General features: G+C 40.6%; 1 protein-coding gene across 1 annotated transcript in view; it reads right to left on the bottom strand.

The window, feature by feature from the left end:
• The window catches only part of LOC133612763 (endosome/lysosome-associated apoptosis and autophagy regulator family member 2-like), an 81,694-nt gene that overhangs the window by 2,145 nt on the left and 61,485 nt on the right, over positions 1 to 18,064 (bottom strand). Inside the window, exons 16-21 of the mRNA XM_072913887.1 lie at positions 16,192 to 16,369; positions 16,019 to 16,115; positions 12,704 to 12,805; positions 12,486 to 12,612; positions 6,546 to 6,724; positions 6,231 to 6,396 (exon numbers count right to left, since the gene is read on the bottom strand). Coding sequence (XP_072769988.1) covers positions 6,231 to 6,396; positions 6,546 to 6,724; positions 12,486 to 12,612; positions 12,704 to 12,805; positions 16,019 to 16,115; positions 16,192 to 16,369 — 849 coding nt within the window. The remainder of the gene's footprint in view (positions 1 to 6,230; positions 6,397 to 6,545; positions 6,725 to 12,485; positions 12,613 to 12,703; positions 12,806 to 16,018; positions 16,116 to 16,191; positions 16,370 to 18,064) is intronic.

Here is an 18,064-nt window from a genome sequence, read left to right as displayed (position 1 = left end):
TACGCGAAGAGGCCGGGTGGCTTTTTTCACGCAGCTCCGTCCATGTTGATATACGACTCCATGCGCGCCCACATCACGCTGGTTTTTAATATATTATTAAAGTTTGACTGACCTATCTGACTGTTTTTTTGACATTCCTTTAGCGCAGTTAGATGCGGCTTATAACACGGGGCGGCTTATAGGTGGACAAAGTTTTGAAATATGCCGTTCATTGAAGGCGCGGCTTATAACCCAGGGCGCCTTATGGTGCGGAAAATACGGTACTTGTTTTAAGTGTTTTGGTCCTAAATGATCTCAGTAAGATATTACAGCTTGTTGCTGAGATTTGATGACCTATATTGAGTAAAACATGCTTGAAACTAGAATATCAAGTGTTGCAAAGCTGTGTCATAAACACTCACAAGTATAAAACTACTTTTTTAAAGTCATCATTTCTTATTTCAAGCATAATAAAATAATAATCATGACTTTGACACAATTGTGTCTCATAATTAAAACAGATGACAGCCAAATGGACTTTGCTGTTTTATTTTCAATGAAACAATAGAAAATAGGTACTCATATAGTAGTACAGTTGGCACAGTACAGCAAACTGACAGTTAATATTTAAACATTTAACATGTGACATTTCTAACAATTTTGAACAGAAATAGTTCATGCACATTCAGGTAAATTCCTCAAAATTACAATGACAAAAATGTTTGGCCGGGGGCCGGGCTGTATATATGCGCACTAATTGACTGAAAGAGCACGCACTTGGCGCGATGATGTCATGTTATCCATGGAAAAATGCATTTTTAGACAATATGATTTGCCTGAGCGGCTAGGAGACCCCGAGAGTAACAAGCGCTTGCCTTGTTGCCTTTCCATTAACAACAATACATTAGTTTTTAGTATAAGTTTGCTGGTTTCAAGAAATGTAATATCATTATGTCAAGATAATGGCACTAGCATTTACTTATTTTAAGAATATTTTTCAACATATTGAGCAAAAAAAGTCTCTTTTTCTACCAAGAAAAGTGCACTTTTTATTAGTGAGAATATACTTATTTTAAGGTATTTTGGGGTTCATTGAGATTAGCAAATTGTACTTGTTTCTGACACTATTATGTTAGATCCACTATGGACTGGACTCTCACACTATTATGTTAGATCCACTATGGACTGGACTCTCACACTATTATGTTAGATCCACTATGGACTGGACTCTCACTATTATGTTAGATCCACTATGGACTGGACTCTCTCACTATTATGTTAGATCCACTATGGACTGGACTCACACTATTATGTTAGATCCACTATGGACTGGACTCTCACACTATTATGTTAGATCCACTATGGACTGGACTCTCACTATTATGTTAGATCCACTATGGACTGGACTCTCACACTATTATGTTAGATCCACTATGGACTGGACTCTCACTATTACGTTAGATCCACTATGGACTGGACTCTCACACTATTACGTTAGATCCACTATGGACTGGACTCTCACTATTATGTTAGATCCACTATGGACTGGACTCTCACACTATTATGTTAGATCCACTATGAACTGGACTCTCTCACTATTATGTTAGATCCACTATGGACTGGACTCTCACTATTATGTTAGATCCACTATTGACTGGACTCTCACACTATTATGTTAGATCCACTATGGACTGGACTCTCACACTATTATGTTAGATCCACTATGGACTGGACTCTCACACTATTATGTTAGATCCACTATGGACTGGACTCTCACTATTATGTTAGATCCACTATGGACTGGACTCTCTCACTATTATGTTAGATCCACTATGGACTGGACTCACACTATTATGTTAGATCCACTATGGACTGGACTCTCACACTATTATGTTAGATCCACTATGGACTGGACTCTCACACTATTATGTTAGATCCACTATGGACTGGACTCTCACTATTATGTTAGATCCACTATGGACTGGACTCTCTCACTATTATGTTAGATCCACTATGGACTGGACTCACACTATTATGTTAGATCCACTATGGACTGGACTCTCACACTATTATGTTAGATCCACTATGGACTGGACTCTCACTATTATGTTAGATCCACTATGGACTGGACTCTCACACTATTATGTTAGATCCACTATGGACTGGACTCTCACTATTACGTTAGATCCACTATGGACTGGACTCTCACACTATTACGTTAGATCCACTATGGACTGGACTCTCACTATTATGTTAGATCCACTATGGACTGGACTCTCACACTATTATGTTAGATCCACTATGAACTGGACTCTCTCACTATTATGTTAGATCCACTATGGACTGGACTCTCACTATTATGTTAGATCCACTATTGACTGGACTCTCACACTATTATGTTAGATCCACTATGGACTGGACTCTCACACTATTATGTTAGATCCACTATGGACTGGACTCTCACACTATTATGTTAGATCCACTATGGACTGGACTCTCACACTATTATGTTAGATCTACTATGGACTGGACTCTCACACTATTATGTTAGATCCACTATGGACTGGACTCTCACACTATTATGTTAGATCCACTATGGACTGGACTCTCACTATTATGTTAGATCCACTATGGACTGGACTCTCACACTATTATGTTAGATCCACTATGGACTGGACTCTCACACTATTATGTTAGATCCACTATGGACTGGACTCTCACTATTATGTTAGATCCACTATGGACTGGACTCTCACACTATTATGTTAGATCCACTATGGACTGGACTCTCACTATTACGTTAGATCCACTATGGACTGGACTCTCACACTATTACGTTAGATCCACTATGGACTGGACTCTCACTATTATGTTAGATCCACTATGGACTGGACTCTCACACTATTATGTTAGATCCACTATGAACTGGACTCTCTCACTATTATGTTAGATCCACTATGGACTGGACTCTCACTATTATGTTAGATCCACTATTGACTGGACTCTCACACTATTATGTTAGATCCACTATGGACTGGACTCTCACACTATTATGTTAGATCCACTATGGACTGGACTCTCACACTATTATGTTAGATCTACTATGGACTGGACTCTCACACTATTATGTTAGATCCACTATGGACTGGACTCTCACACTATTATGTTAGATCCACTATGGACTGGACTCTCACTATTATGTTAGATCCACTATGGACTGGACTCTCACACTATTATGTTAGATCCACTATGGACTGGACTCTCACACTATTATGTTAGATCCACTATGGACTGGACTCTCACACTATTATGTTAGATCTACTATGGACTGGACTCTCACACTATTATGTTAGATCCACTATGGACTGGACTCTCACACTATTATGTTAGATCCACTATGGACTGGACTCTCACTATTATGTTAGATCCACTATGGACTGGACTCTCACACTATTATGTTAGATCCACTATGGACTGGACTCTCACACTATTATGTTAGATCCACTATGGACTGGACTCTCACTATTATGTTAGATCCACTATGGACTGGACTCTCACACTATTATGTTAGATCCACTATGAACTGGACTCTCTCACTATTATGTTAGATCCACTATGGACTGGACTCTCACTATTATGTTAGATCCACTATTGACTGGACTCTCACACTATTATGTTAGATCCACTATGGACTGGACTCTCACACTATTATGTTAGATCCACTATGGACTGGACTCTCACACTATTATGTTAGATCCACTATGGACTGGACTCTCACTATTATGTTAGATCCACTATGGACTGGACTCTCTCACTATTATGTTAGATCCACTATGGACTGGACTCACACTATTATGTTAGATCCACTATGGACTGGACTCTCACACTATTATGTTAGATCCACTATGGACTGGACTCTCACACTATTATGTTAGATCCACTATGGACTGGACTCTCACTATTATGTTAGATCCACTATGGACTGGACTCTCTCACTATTATGTTAGATCCACTATGGACTGGACTCACACTATTATGTTAGATCCACTATGGACTGGACTCTCACACTATTATGTTAGATCCACTATGGACTGGACTCTCACTATTATGTTAGATCCACTATGGACTGGACTCTCACACTATTATGTTAGATCCACTATGGACTGGACTCTCACTATTACGTTAGATCCACTATGGACTGGACTCTCACACTATTACGTTAGATCCACTATGGACTGGACTCTCACTATTATGTTAGATCCACTATGGACTGGACTCTCACACTATTATGTTAGATCCACTATGAACTGGACTCTCTCACTATTATGTTAGATCCACTATGGACTGGACTCTCACTATTATGTTAGATCCACTATTGACTGGACTCTCACACTATTATGTTAGATCCACTATGGACTGGACTCTCACACTATTATGTTAGATCCACTATGGACTGGACTCTCACACTATTATGTTAGATCCACTATGGACTGGACTCTCACACTATTATGTTAGATCTACTATGGACTGGACTCTCACACTATTATGTTAGATCCACTATGGACTGGACTCTCACACTATTATGTTAGATCCACTATGGACTGGACTCTCACTATTATGTTAGATCCACTATGGACTGGACTCTCACACTATTATGTTAGATCCACTATGGACTGGACTCTCACACTATTATGTTAGATCCACTATGGACTGGACTCTCACTATTATGTTAGATCCACTATGGACTGGACTCTCACACTATTATGTTAGATCCACTATGGACTGGACTCTCACTATTACGTTAGATCCACTATGGACTGGACTCTCACACTATTACGTTAGATCCACTATGGACTGGACTCTCACTATTATGTTAGATCCACTATGGACTGGACTCTCACACTATTATGTTAGATCCACTATGAACTGGACTCTCTCACTATTATGTTAGATCCACTATGGACTGGACTCTCACTATTATGTTAGATCCACTATTGACTGGACTCTCACACTATTATGTTAGATCCACTATGGACTGGACTCTCACACTATTATGTTAGATCCACTATGGACTGGACTCTCACACTATTATGTTAGATCTACTATGGACTGGACTCTCACACTATTATGTTAGATCCACTATGGACTGGACTCTCACACTATTATGTTAGATCCACTATGGACTGGACTCTCACTATTATGTTAGATCCACTATGGACTGGACTCTCACACTATTATGTTAGATCCACTATGGACTGGACTCTCACACTATTATGTTAGATCCACTATGGACTGGACTCTCACACTATTATGTTAGATCTACTATGGACTGGACTCTCACACTATTATGTTAGATCCACTATGGACTGGACTCTCACACTATTATGTTAGATCCACTATGGACTGGACTCTCACTATTATGTTAGATCCACTATGGACTGGACTCTCACACTATTATGTTAGATCCACTATGGACTGGACTCTCACACTATTATGTTAGATCCACTATGGACTGGACTCTCACTATTATGTTAGATCCACTATGGACTGGACTCTCACACTATTATGTTAGATCCACTATGGACTGGATTCTCACTATTATGTTAGATCCACTATGGACTGGACTCTCACTATTATGTTGGCTCCACTATGAACTGGATTCTCACTATTATGTTAGATCCACTATGAACTGGATTCTCACTATTATGTTAGATCCACTATGGACTGGACTCTCACTATTATGTTAGATCCACTATGGACAGGACTCTCACACTATTATGTTAGATCCACTATGGACTGGACTCTCACTATTATGTTAGATCCACTATGGACTGGACTCTCACTATTATGTTAGATCCACTATGGACTGGACTCTCACTATTATGTTAGATCCACTATGGACTGGACTCTCACTATTATGTTAGATCCACTATGGACTGGACTCTCACAATATTATGTTAGAATAGTTGAATATAGAGAATGGTTGTGCCGGGAGAGGCACTGAAATTCAGGATTGTTCCGGAAAATTTGGGAGGGTTGGCAAGTATGTCTCCCCCTCATGGTCTCGGCGCTGCTAATAAAGGAGACAGGTGATTAGATAACCCGTTCCAGCTGGGAGATCCACTCACCTGTCAGCCCAGCCCATCACTGCATGTTTACTTCACGTTGTCTCCATGGCCAGGACCTTCATAGCCGGCTCCTGCACACGCCAGGAGACGCGCGGGCCACACCCCCCCTCCACAAGGACTCACTTTGGACGCGATGGCTTTGAGTTTGCCGAGCAGCGAGGGTTTGGAGTACACGATCTCGTCCTCCATGTCGCCTTCGTTCTCTCCCTCCATCACGGCACAGCTGTCGGCTCCTGGCATCTCGCACTCCTTGTTGGCGGACATCAGGCGGGAGTACTTATACTCCAACCTGGATGAGGACACAAAAAGTAAACAGCAGTAATTGGAAATCTGTGAAGAAGGCGACAGGAGGGACTGGCTCAAAGAATTCAGAAAGACAGCCGTCGCATGAAGTGGCGTGCAGGCGGGAATAAAAAAGGAGGGTTTAAGAAAGAGTACCGCTTATTCTTCTTCCAGAAGTAGCAGGTGAGCGTGACGAGGAGCACCGCGGTGAAAGCGCCCAGTCCTGAGCCCAGCCGCACCCAGAACTCCATGCCCTCGCACGGCACCGTCTTCTTCCCCGGCAAGCTGGCGCCTGCCATGCACACCTTGGGCTCGGTCCACACGTACAACAGGTCCTGTGAAATAAACATGCAGTGATGGGCTGGGACATTCAAGGCTGGTGAGGAGTTGGTTTTAATTGAATATTATATGCCGTCATCGATGTTAATGCGGACTGATGTTAAGAGGAGAACAAGAAAAAGAGCATTGAAAATGTTGTCAATTACTTCTTAGTTACAGAATCCTAATCAGAAATATTTTATTAATCCCTGAGGGGAAATTAAAATTTTCAGCACAATCCCATTCAAGATCAGACAAACATTACAAGGAGACAGAACAGGATCAAACATTACAGGGAGACAGAATAATAATAATAATAATAATTAAAGCTGCAAGCAGCGTTTGTCGGGCCCGCGTATTTGGCAGGTGCTAGTTGTAAGTGTCCCAATACTTTTGTTCAGTTTTCGTCATAAGTGTCCCAATACTTTTGTCTACTTTTAGTCTGAAGTGTCCCAATACTTTTGTCTAGTGTACCTACCTTGTCTGCATTGTGTGGGCATGCTGGTGCTTCCTGCTTTTAAGCAGCCATCTTAAAAAAACAGCAGTGCAGCAGCATCAGCGCAGCGGTTCTTTGAAGGGTCATAAAATCAAAACCGGAGCAGGTATCGCCAACTTTTAATCAGAAGGGTTCAATCTCTCTCCTGTGTTAGTTTGAAGCCGAAACGACAAACGCGCTCAGAGGAGATAATGTTTGAAGAAAGGTGACCGGTTTTTACAAAAATGTTGTTTAGAAGGGGGAATAGCAAACTTGCTGTTGATTTTTGCTGGGGGTTGTCAATTTATGAAATGTAGGTCTAAGTGAGACCTACATAGAGGTTTTTGTTTCATGTCTCTCCGACCTTCCCAATGGGAGTTACAGGCAGTTTTGTCAGTTTTGTCATCCGAGGAGCAGTTATTTGTGCGTTTTATACAAAAATTGCTGTAGAGCACAATTTTGAGATTGGGGGTTAGGTTTTTTCATTAGATAACAGTTTTAGCCAGTCCTGATGTGTGTGTTCAGTTTGGTGAGTTTTGAAGCATGTTAAGGGGGTCAAATTACAGCTCAAAGAGGCAAAAGTGACTGTTTTTAGTACTTTTTTGTATTGAAGGGGGAATTGCCAACTTCCTGTTGATTTTAGCCCGAAGACATACAATTATGAGAACTAGGTCTAAGTCAGACCTACATAGAGGTTTTTGTTTCATGTCTCTCCGACCTTCCTAGTGGGAGTTACAGGCAGTCTGTTTTTTTTTTTCCTAGGGGGCGCTAGAGCGCAATTTTGATTTTTGGGGTTCGGTTTTTTTAAAAAAAGGTAATTTTCGCAGGTCCTGATGTGTGGGTCAAATATGGTGAGTTTTGAAGCATGTTAAGTGGGTCAAATTACAGTTTGTTGTGGCGGCGGAAGAATAAAGAATAATAATAATAATAATAAAACCTTAGAAGAACAATAGGTCCTTATGTCCCATTGCATAAGGACTCCCTGTGGGAGTCCTTTTGCAATGGGCCGTGCGGGCCCTAATAAAACCTTAGAATAACAATAGGTCCTTATGTCCCATTGCATAAGGGAGTCCTTTTGCAATGGGCCATTGCGGGCCCTAATAATGACTTAGATTTATATAGCGCTTTTCTAGACACTCAAAGCGCTTCACAGAGAAGTGAGAAGTCATCATTCATTCACACCTGGTGGTGGTAAGCTACTTTCATAGCCACAGCTGCCCTGGGGTAGACTGACAGAAGCGTGGCTGCCAATTTGCGCCTACGGCCCCTCCGACCACCACCTATCATTCATCATTCATTCACCGGTGTGAGTGGCACCGGGGGACAAAGGGTGAAGTGTCCTGCCCAAGGACACAACGGCAGCGATTTTGGATGGTAAGAGGCGGGGAGCGAACCTGCAACCCTCAGGTTTCTGGTACGGTTGCTCTACCCACTACGCCATACCGCCCCCAGAACAGGATCAAACATTACAGGGAGACAGAACAGGATCGCTTACGGGTCTGCCAACTTCCGGCGCCCCTTACAAAAAAGGTGAGATACAGGTAAACAATGGGGGGTGAGGGGGAAAAAAAAATAATATTTACTTTTCTGGTCTTACTTTTATTTATAAGTGAAGTACATGTAACAATGTGAACATTTCATATCAAGGTTTTCAATATTTTTGCAATTTTATTATTTTGGTACCGGTACAAAAATGTATTTTGATATTTTTTCGATACTTTTTCTAAAGAAAGGGGACCACAAAAAAATGTCAAGATCTGTGAGAGTCCAGTCCATAGTGGATCTAACATAATATAGTGAGAGACCAGTCCATAGTGGATCTAGCATAATAGTGTGAGAGTCCAGTCCATAGAGGATCTAACATAATAGTGTGAGAGTCCAGTCCATAGTGGATCTAACATAATAGTGAGAGTCCAGTCCATAGAGGATCTAACATAATAGTGTGAGAGTCCATTCCATAGTGGATCTAACATAATAGTGAGAGTCCAGTCCATAGTGGATCTAGCATAATAATGTGAGAGTCCAGTCCATAGTGGATCTAACATAATAGTGAGAGTCCAGTCCATAGAGGATCTAACATAATAGTGTGAGAGTCCAGTCAATAGTGGATCTAACATAATAGTGAGAGTCCAGTCCATAGTGGATCTAGCATAATAGTGTGAGAGTCCAGTCCATAGTGGATCTTGGCTTTATTTTAACAAAAAAATCTTAAATCTTAGTGTACATGAAACATATGTTTATTATTGTAATTTAGTCCTTAAATAAAATAGTGAACATACTAGACAACTTGTCTTTTAGTAGTAAGTAAACAAACGAAGACTCCTAATTAGTCTGCTGATGTATGCAGTAACATATTGTGTCATTTATACACCTATTATTTTGTACACATAATGAAGGACAAACTGTAAAAAACGGATTATTGTCAGAACAGGATCAAACATTACAGGGAGACAGAACAGGATCGCTCACGGGTCTGCCAACTTCCGGCGCCCCTTACAGAAAAGGTGAGATACAGGTAAACAATGGGCGGTGAGGGAAAAAAATAATAATAAATAACATTTACTTTTCTGGTCTTACTTTTATTTGTAAGTGAAGTACATGTAACAATGTGAACATTTCATATCAAGGTTTTCAATATTTTTGCAATTTTATTATTTTGGTACCGGTACAAAAATGTATTTCGATATGTTTCGATACTTTTTCTAAAGAAAGGGGACCGCAAAAAAATGTCATTATTGGCTTTATTTTAACAAAAAAATCTTAGGGTACATGAAACTGTTGCTACTAATAATTAATATATTTTGTTTTATTTCTCTAAAAACAGAATAATAAGTTAAGTTCATAAAAGGGAATTCAAATCAAAATGCATAAAAGTTCATAAGAAGGCTATATTTAAGTTACTATGGTTAAAAATGTAATTTCATGCATTTTTGTTAAGTTTGTGGCATACTTTTATTTTGAAGTGTCTCGTTTGGTCTGTCGTCTGATGTAAGGAAGCTACTTCCGGGTATGAGTAAACATTTTTCATGCCATGTGAAGGCAGAAAGAGAGAGACTGATTGTCACAAAGACTAAAAAGTGTCACAAGGACTTCAAGCGTTTGGGCTATAAGAGCCTGAAGATCACAATTTCCTCCTAAAAGAAGCATGCAGGCCAACCAGGTATTTGTTTGTCACTTCTGTTTGTATTTACTTCGGTAAAATGTTCCATCCACATGCTGTGCATGTTGTTATTTTTACGTTTATAACGTGCTTTATTTTATTTCAGTTTTCACGGTGAATTTGAAGGGAAAGGAAGCCTTCAAATAAATCAGTTCAAGAAAGCCATTGTGTCTGTGCTATTACATGAAACATATGTTTATTATTGTCATTTAGTCCTTAAATAAAATGTTGAACATACTAGACAACGTGTCTTTTAGTAGTAAGTAAACAAACGAAGACTCCTAATTAGTCGTATGCAGTAACATATTGTGTCATTTATACACCTATTATTTTGTACACATAATGAAGGACAAACTGTAAAAACTGATTATTGTCTTGTGTAATAGATAGTTCGGTGTTTGAACCTGACAACGTTCTAAGCAGTTAATGTCAATATCAGCTTCCTGCACTCTATAGGGTCTTCTAAAGATCCCAAAAACTCATTTTAAAACCCGTGGAGACCTGGCACTCCAGGCTATAGCTATGGCGTCACATTAGTGCCAAAAATCCGAGCGCATGAAAACTGTTATCGCACGCTGATTCTCCACTTCGTGGTGCCTTTTTGCCCGCGCGTGGTGCCTTTCTGTGCGCGCGCGGTGCCTTTTTGGGTGCGCGCGGTGCCTTTCTGCGCGCTCTCTGTGTACTCCTGGCATCTCTCCTTGCGCTCTCATGTTTCTTCTTGGCACTTTGGGGGCGGGTATGCTTAGACGGCCCCTCCTTTCTGATTGGCTCTGAGTATTTTTCATATGACCAATCATTCTCCAGCGTAGCAACGTTGTAGCCATCTTACCTCGGACATCTAGCCTCAATCATTACATTGATGTCAATGGTACATGTACTCATTAAATTACCATAACTTGCTCGATTTTCCACCAATTTACAAACGGTTTGCCTTGTTACAAATCTTATTACATGTAGATATGACATAGGATGCTGTACCTGTTGAAATTACCTCTTTCACTTTAAAAAAAAAATGACTTAATTGTGCAACATAGTTGTGTAGGGTCAGTGTTAGTCAGTTCTCTGATTATTTTTAACTGTTTCAGAATACATTATTAAACGCTATTTTTAACATTTTAAAAACTAAATTCAAAGATTATTTTATTAATTTTATGGCTGAATCAAAAGAAATTCCATAAATTAGAAAACAAATGTTCAAGAAGAAGTGAAAATATAAAATAATGTTATTGCTGGTGGACCAGTTCTGGCTGAAAGATGTGATTATGGTGTTTGTTGTCTTATTATTTATTTGGGTCACATTTTGTATTACCCTGTATTGTGTTTATGTGGTATGAAATAACCTTCATCAGCGCGCGACATTTTTTTATCCACTTCTACCTCCGTAAATCTTGATACATATTGACGATGACCCGCCCTGCTATACTTCTGATTGGCTCTGAGCATTTGTCAGCATTTTTCGCCTGACCAATCAGAAAGAAGGGGCCGTCTAAGCATACCCGCCCCCAAAGTGCCAAAAAGAAACATGAGAGCGCGAGGAGAGATGCCAGGAGTACACAGAGAGCGCGCAGAAAGGCGTCGCACGCGCGCAAAAAGGCACCGCGCGCGCACTCAAAGGCACCGCGCGCGCACAGAAAGGCACCACGCGCGCGCAAAAGGGTGTCGCGCGCGCGCACGAAGTGGAGAATCAGCGCGCGATAACAGTTTTTATGCGCTCGGATTTTTGGCACTAATGTGACGCCATATACAGCTCCCAGACTCTGGAACAACTTGCACCAGTCCCTCCGTGATCTTGACTGTCTTTGAAACATTTGAAAACTTCTCTTTTTAGTAAAGCTTTTAGTTAATGCACCTTTTAACTACCCTTTTTAATCCACTTTTATGATGTTGCCCCTGTTGTTTTCATTGAATTGTTGTTTTACTTCACCTATGTTTTGTACAGATCTTTATCTGTGAAAAGCACTTTATAGAAAAAAAATGTACTTACTTACTTATATGATGAGCATATGTGCAAATTTGTACTAAAAAAAGCTGTTGTAATCCTACAGAAAATACATTTTTAACACAGTTATTTGCTTTATTCTTCTGCCTCCCCTGCCTATCCTGGTTAAAATGCAGACATAATTGATGGGCCTAGAACACCAACCTGGTGTCCTCCTTTGCAGGCGCCCTCTATGCGGTGGTAGTCCCTCTCCGTGCACGTGGGACAGGCGCCAGAGCTCTCCCACAGAAAATGAAAGGTGCAGCCGTCGCATGTTCCCGCAGGGCATATACTGTGATGGGCAAACAGCAAAATCTTAAGTGCACGTCTCCATGGCAACTGTCACCTGGCTTATATAGGAAAGGAAAGACAAGGCGCTGTACCTGGGCACTGAGAGTTCTCCTTTAGTGCTTCTGTCTGGACTACAGCGAACGGTCACCACCGTGCTGCGACCTGATTCACATGACGAGGTGGGCTCCAAAGACCTTACAGATAGCACAAATAGTTTCAATTCATAGTATTTGGTGAGTTTATTTAAATACATGAGGAATATGAGAAATGCCTTCAAGTATAATGCAATGCAACGGTTAATATTGAATAGTTTGCCAAATGATTGAGTCTCAAACTTGTACAGCAATTACCACCTCAAGAAATACTTGCTTACCATCACAGTTTCGCTTTGAAGTCATGGTTTGTACTCTAATTGGCTTGGGGCAAATACACTTAAGTGTTAAATAACAATATTTGACAACTTATTGCAATTTAATGTCAGAGCATATTTGTAAAAAAAAAAATCATTTTTATGTTTATGTTTCTAATTTGAATTTAGTATCGCTGGTGTCCCTGAATACCACCAGTGGTACTAGTACCACACTTTAAAAGGAGCCATATGTAATAATTTCATGTCAACTCATCATTAAATGTCCCTGATAGGCATTAATAAATCATGTTCTTTTCCAATACCTCTATAACTGATAACAGTAGTTCAGTCGGAATATGCTCATTTCAAAATTAGATTTACAGCCCCGAAATCTTGTTATTGTTTTCATTTCGATGCCCCGCCCCTCCACCGTTTGACCAATTAGAAAGTCCATGAGTGTGTCACATCCAAGTTGCCAGTTACGCACCGCCACCTTCGTCTGGCTACTGCCACCGGTAAAGTTACTAAACATGTCAGACCTTAGTCCATCTAAAAGTTACCATTCTCAACTTATTCATGACAAAGCTGGGAACAAAACCAGAATTTGTATCGGGGATGCCTTTGAAAGGTGGAGACCATTGAAGGTTTTTTCATCTGACGCCAAACTTGCTAATTTCCTCCTTGATAGGTAAGTAAGGCATTTACCTTTACTTATGACTTGTAATAAATAGAAATGGACATTTGGTATGTAAACTACTTGTCCAATACAGTCTATGTTCCTGCAACCAATGTTAGCATGTTAGCCCGGTCAATGACAAATCAACATACAGGCTAACTGGGGAAATATATGTTAGTTAGCCTGTATGTCCATGTGTCATCCAACTGACAGGGCAACATATATTTTGTACGAATAAAAGCTATGTGGATATGGGTAGTGTCAGTGCCTATTTCCTCCTCTGGCACTGTTCCCCTAGCATTCAAGAAAGCGGTTATTCATCCTCTGCTCAAAAGACCTAACCTTGATCCTGACCTCATGGTAAACTACCGACCGGTGTCCCACCTTCCCTTTATTTCGAAAATCCTCGAAACAATTGTCGCACAGCAGCTAAATGAACACTTAGTGTCTAACAATCTCTGTGAACCTTTTCAATCCGGTTTCAGGGCAAATCACTCTACGGAGACAGCCCTCGCAAAAATGACTAATGATCTACTGCTAACGATGGATTCTGATGCGTCATCTACGTTGCTGCTTCTTCATCTTAGCGCTGCTTTCGATACCGTCGATCATAATATTTTATTAGAGCGTATCAAAACACGTATTGGTATGTCAGACTTAGCTTTGTCGTGGTTTAACTCTTATCTTACTGACAGGATGCAATGCGTCTCCCATAATAATGTGACCTCGGACTATGTTAAGGTAACGTGCGGAGTTCCTCAGGGTTCGGTTCTTGGCCCTGCACTCTTTAGTATTTACATGCTGCCGCTAGGCGACATCATACGCAAATACGGTGTTAGCTTTCATTGTTATGCTGATGACAGCCAACTCTACATGCTCCTAAAGCTGACCAACACGCCGGATTGTAGTCAGCTGGAGGCGTGTCTTAATGAAATTAAACAATGGATGTCCGCTAACTTCTTGCAACTCAACGCCAAGAAAACGGAAATGCTGATTATCGGTCCTGCTAAACACCGACATTTATTTAATAATACCACCTTAACATTTGACAACCAAACAATTACACAAGGCGAATCAGTAAAGAATCTGGGTATTATCTTCCACCCAACTCTCTCCTTTGAGTCACACATTAAGAGTGTTACTAAAACGGCCTTCTTTCATCTCCGTAATATCGCTAAAATTCGTTCTATTTTATCCACTAGCGACGCTGAGATCATTATTCATGCGTTCGTGGACCGACACCAGCAGATGACATGGCACCCCAAACCATCACCCAACCATGCAAATTTTGCATTTCCTTTGGAAATCGAGGTCCCAGAGTCTGGAGGAAGACAGGAGAGGCACAGGATCCACGTTGCCTGAAGTCTAGTGTAAAGTTTCCACCATCAGTGATGGTTTGGGGTGCCATGTCATCTGCTGGTGTCGGTCCACTCTGTTTCCTGAGATCCAGGGTCAACGCAGCCGTCTACCAGCAAGTTTTAGAGCACTTCATGCTTCCTGCTGCTGACCTGCTCTATGGAGATGGAGATTTCAAGTTCCAACAGGACTTGGCGCCTGCACACAGCGCAAAATCTACCCGTGCCTGGTTTACGGACCATGGTATTTCTCTTCTAAATTGGCCCGCCAACTCCCCTGACCTTAGCCCCATAGAAAATCTGTGGGGTATTGTGAAAAGGAAGATGCAGAATGCCAGACCCAAAAACGCAGAAGAGTTGAAGGCCACTATCAGAGCAACCTGGGCTCTCATAACACCTGAGCAGTGCCAGAAACTCATCGACTCCATGCCACGCCGCATTAACGCAGTAATTGAGGCAAAAGGAGCTCCAACCAAGTATTGAGTATTGTACATGCTCATATTTTTCATTTTCATACTTTTCAGTTGGCCAACATTTCTAAAAATCCCTTTTTTGTATTAGCCTTAAGTAATATTTTAATTTTGTGACACACGGAATTTTGGATTTTCATTTGTTGCCACTTCAAATCATCAAAATTAAATGAAATAAACATTTGAATGCATCAGTCTGTGTGCAATGAATAAATATAATGTACAAGTTACACCTTTTGAATGCAATTACTGAAATAAATCAAGTTTTTCAAAAATATTCTAATTTACTGGCTTTTACCTGTACAGTCAAATCTGCACTGCAAACTTTTTGTATCTTACCCTAAAATAATAATTTTGTTGATTTAACCCCCAGTTCGAACCCATGATGCTGAGTGCCAAGCGGGGAGGTAATGGCTCCCATTTTTATAGTCTTTGGTATGACTCGGCCGGGGTTTGAACTCACAACCTACCCACTCTGACCACAAGGCCACTATAAAATAATAAAAACACAATATTGCTATTGATAAACTTTCAGTCTAGAAGAGAAATGAGTTTACCGAAAGAAGAAGTTGACATCTGGGACATTCTTGGAGATCCGAGGGTACAGCTCAGGTCTTGCCCGAATACTCTCATGAGTGTTTTCAACCGTTGCGCCTGTTGAACGGCGACCGGGTGTTTAAATGCATGGTCAACATTCACAGCTGCATGGTGACACAGCAGTGCTGCTCACCCAGAAAGGTGTCGGCCAGGTTAATGGACTGCGAGGTGAGCGCCGTGTTGAAGCCTCTTCCACTCGCTGGGATTACAGTTGATTGGCAGATGAAGGTCTTGACGGTGTTGGCTCCTTCGCTCTGAGAGTCACTGGTGGGGAGGTCGGTCACGTTGTCTTTGCATAAGGCCAACTGATCCTTAAAGGAGAGGTGCATTAAGATTTATACGCTTTAGAAAAAAGGTGCACTGCAAAAAGTCAGTGTTCAAAAACAAGAAAAAAAAAATAGAAAAATGAGGGGTATTTTATTTGAACTAAGCAAAATGATCTGCCAATAGAACAAGAACATTTGGCTTGTCAAGACTTTCCAAAACAAGTAAAATTAGCTTATCTCAAAGAAGTCAAAAATACCTTAAAATAAGTATATTCTCACTAATAACAAGTGCACTTTTCCTGGTAGGAAAAAAAAAAAGAAATTTTTGCTCAATATCCGGACAACCAGTGTAGGGATGTCCCGATCCGATATTTGGATCGGATCGGCTGCCGATATTTGCCAAAAATTGTGTATCGGCAAGGAATGGGAAAATGCTGATCCAGATCCAGTTTTAAAAAAAACTCCGGTTCGTGTTTTCCAAAGCACCTATTTAAATAATACATTCCACTTTTCTGCTGCTCCCTAATTTCCGTTCCGCATTTTTCAGCACACCTTCAACACATCCACAATTCTCACGCAGTTGCTTTTAGCTGCTGGCATTACACGACAGGCTCTTCTCACTCTTTCCTGTGTCTCCCTCTCACAGACAGCAAGCGCACCTTCTTACACACGTCACATACGTATACGCCCTCTCCCAGCAGAGAGCGAGGTAGCAGCATGGCTAACGTTAGCTGTGATGCTAGCGCAGCCGCTAAGGTGCGCGCCTGCTCAAGCGTCCTCTGCGCACGGCAAATCTATGCCACGCACAAAATCAAATAAAAAAATAAGCGCATAACAATTTTCGACACACGGACACGACAGAGACAACAGTTTTCGTCATCATTGTTCAAATATTGTGACGTCTGTCGAGACGCTTATCTCCATTCGGTGCCACACGTCCACACCATCAAAATGCCGAGGCAAACATTTCCACATCAACATCGTATGAAAAAAATAGTGATTTTTTTTAGTTGTGATTTCCTTCTCTGCATGAAAGTTTAAAAGTAGCATATATTAATGCAGTATGAAGCAGAATGTTTTAATGTAGACATGCAAGCCTTGAAAGAAAATGTTGAAAATCAAGACTACATTTCCTGCAAATGGGTGCATTTCTACCCTATATTTTAACTTTAGATTTATTCTCATATCAAACTCTTTTGGCTGTCTTTTTGACACTTACATCAGGCGCCCCCCTCCACACCCTGGATTATAAATAATGTAAATAATTCAATGTGATTATCTTGTGTGATGACTGTATTATGATGATAGTATATATCTGATAGTATATATCTGTATCATGAAACAATTTAAGTGGACCCCGACTTGAACAAGTTGAAAAACTTATTGGGGTGTTACCATTTAGTGGTCAATTGTACGGAATATGTACTTCACTGTGCAACCGACTAATAAAAGTCTCAATCAATCAATCAAAACACATAGAATCATCATACTGCTGTGATTATATGCATCAAGTGTTCATTCAAGGCTAAGGCAAAATATCGAGATATATATTGTGTATCGCAATATGGCCTTAAAATATCGCAATATTAAAAAAAGGCCATATCGCCCAGCCCTAGTTCAATGATGCCATTTCTGTTTGTCATGTATAATTTTGTCTATTTTGTGTTTATCCTTGAATAAACAGGTCAGTTTCTTGTTACCAACCATTGTGTATTATTCAAACTCCCCTAATTCAGCTGG

Source organism: Nerophis lumbriciformis, linkage group LG10 (genome assembly GCF_033978685.3).
Source record: "Nerophis lumbriciformis linkage group LG10, RoL_Nlum_v2.1, whole genome shotgun sequence".
Lineage (NCBI taxonomy): Eukaryota > Metazoa > Chordata > Actinopteri > Syngnathiformes > Syngnathidae > Nerophis > Nerophis lumbriciformis.
This window is presented reverse-complemented; position numbering and strand designations above follow the sequence as displayed.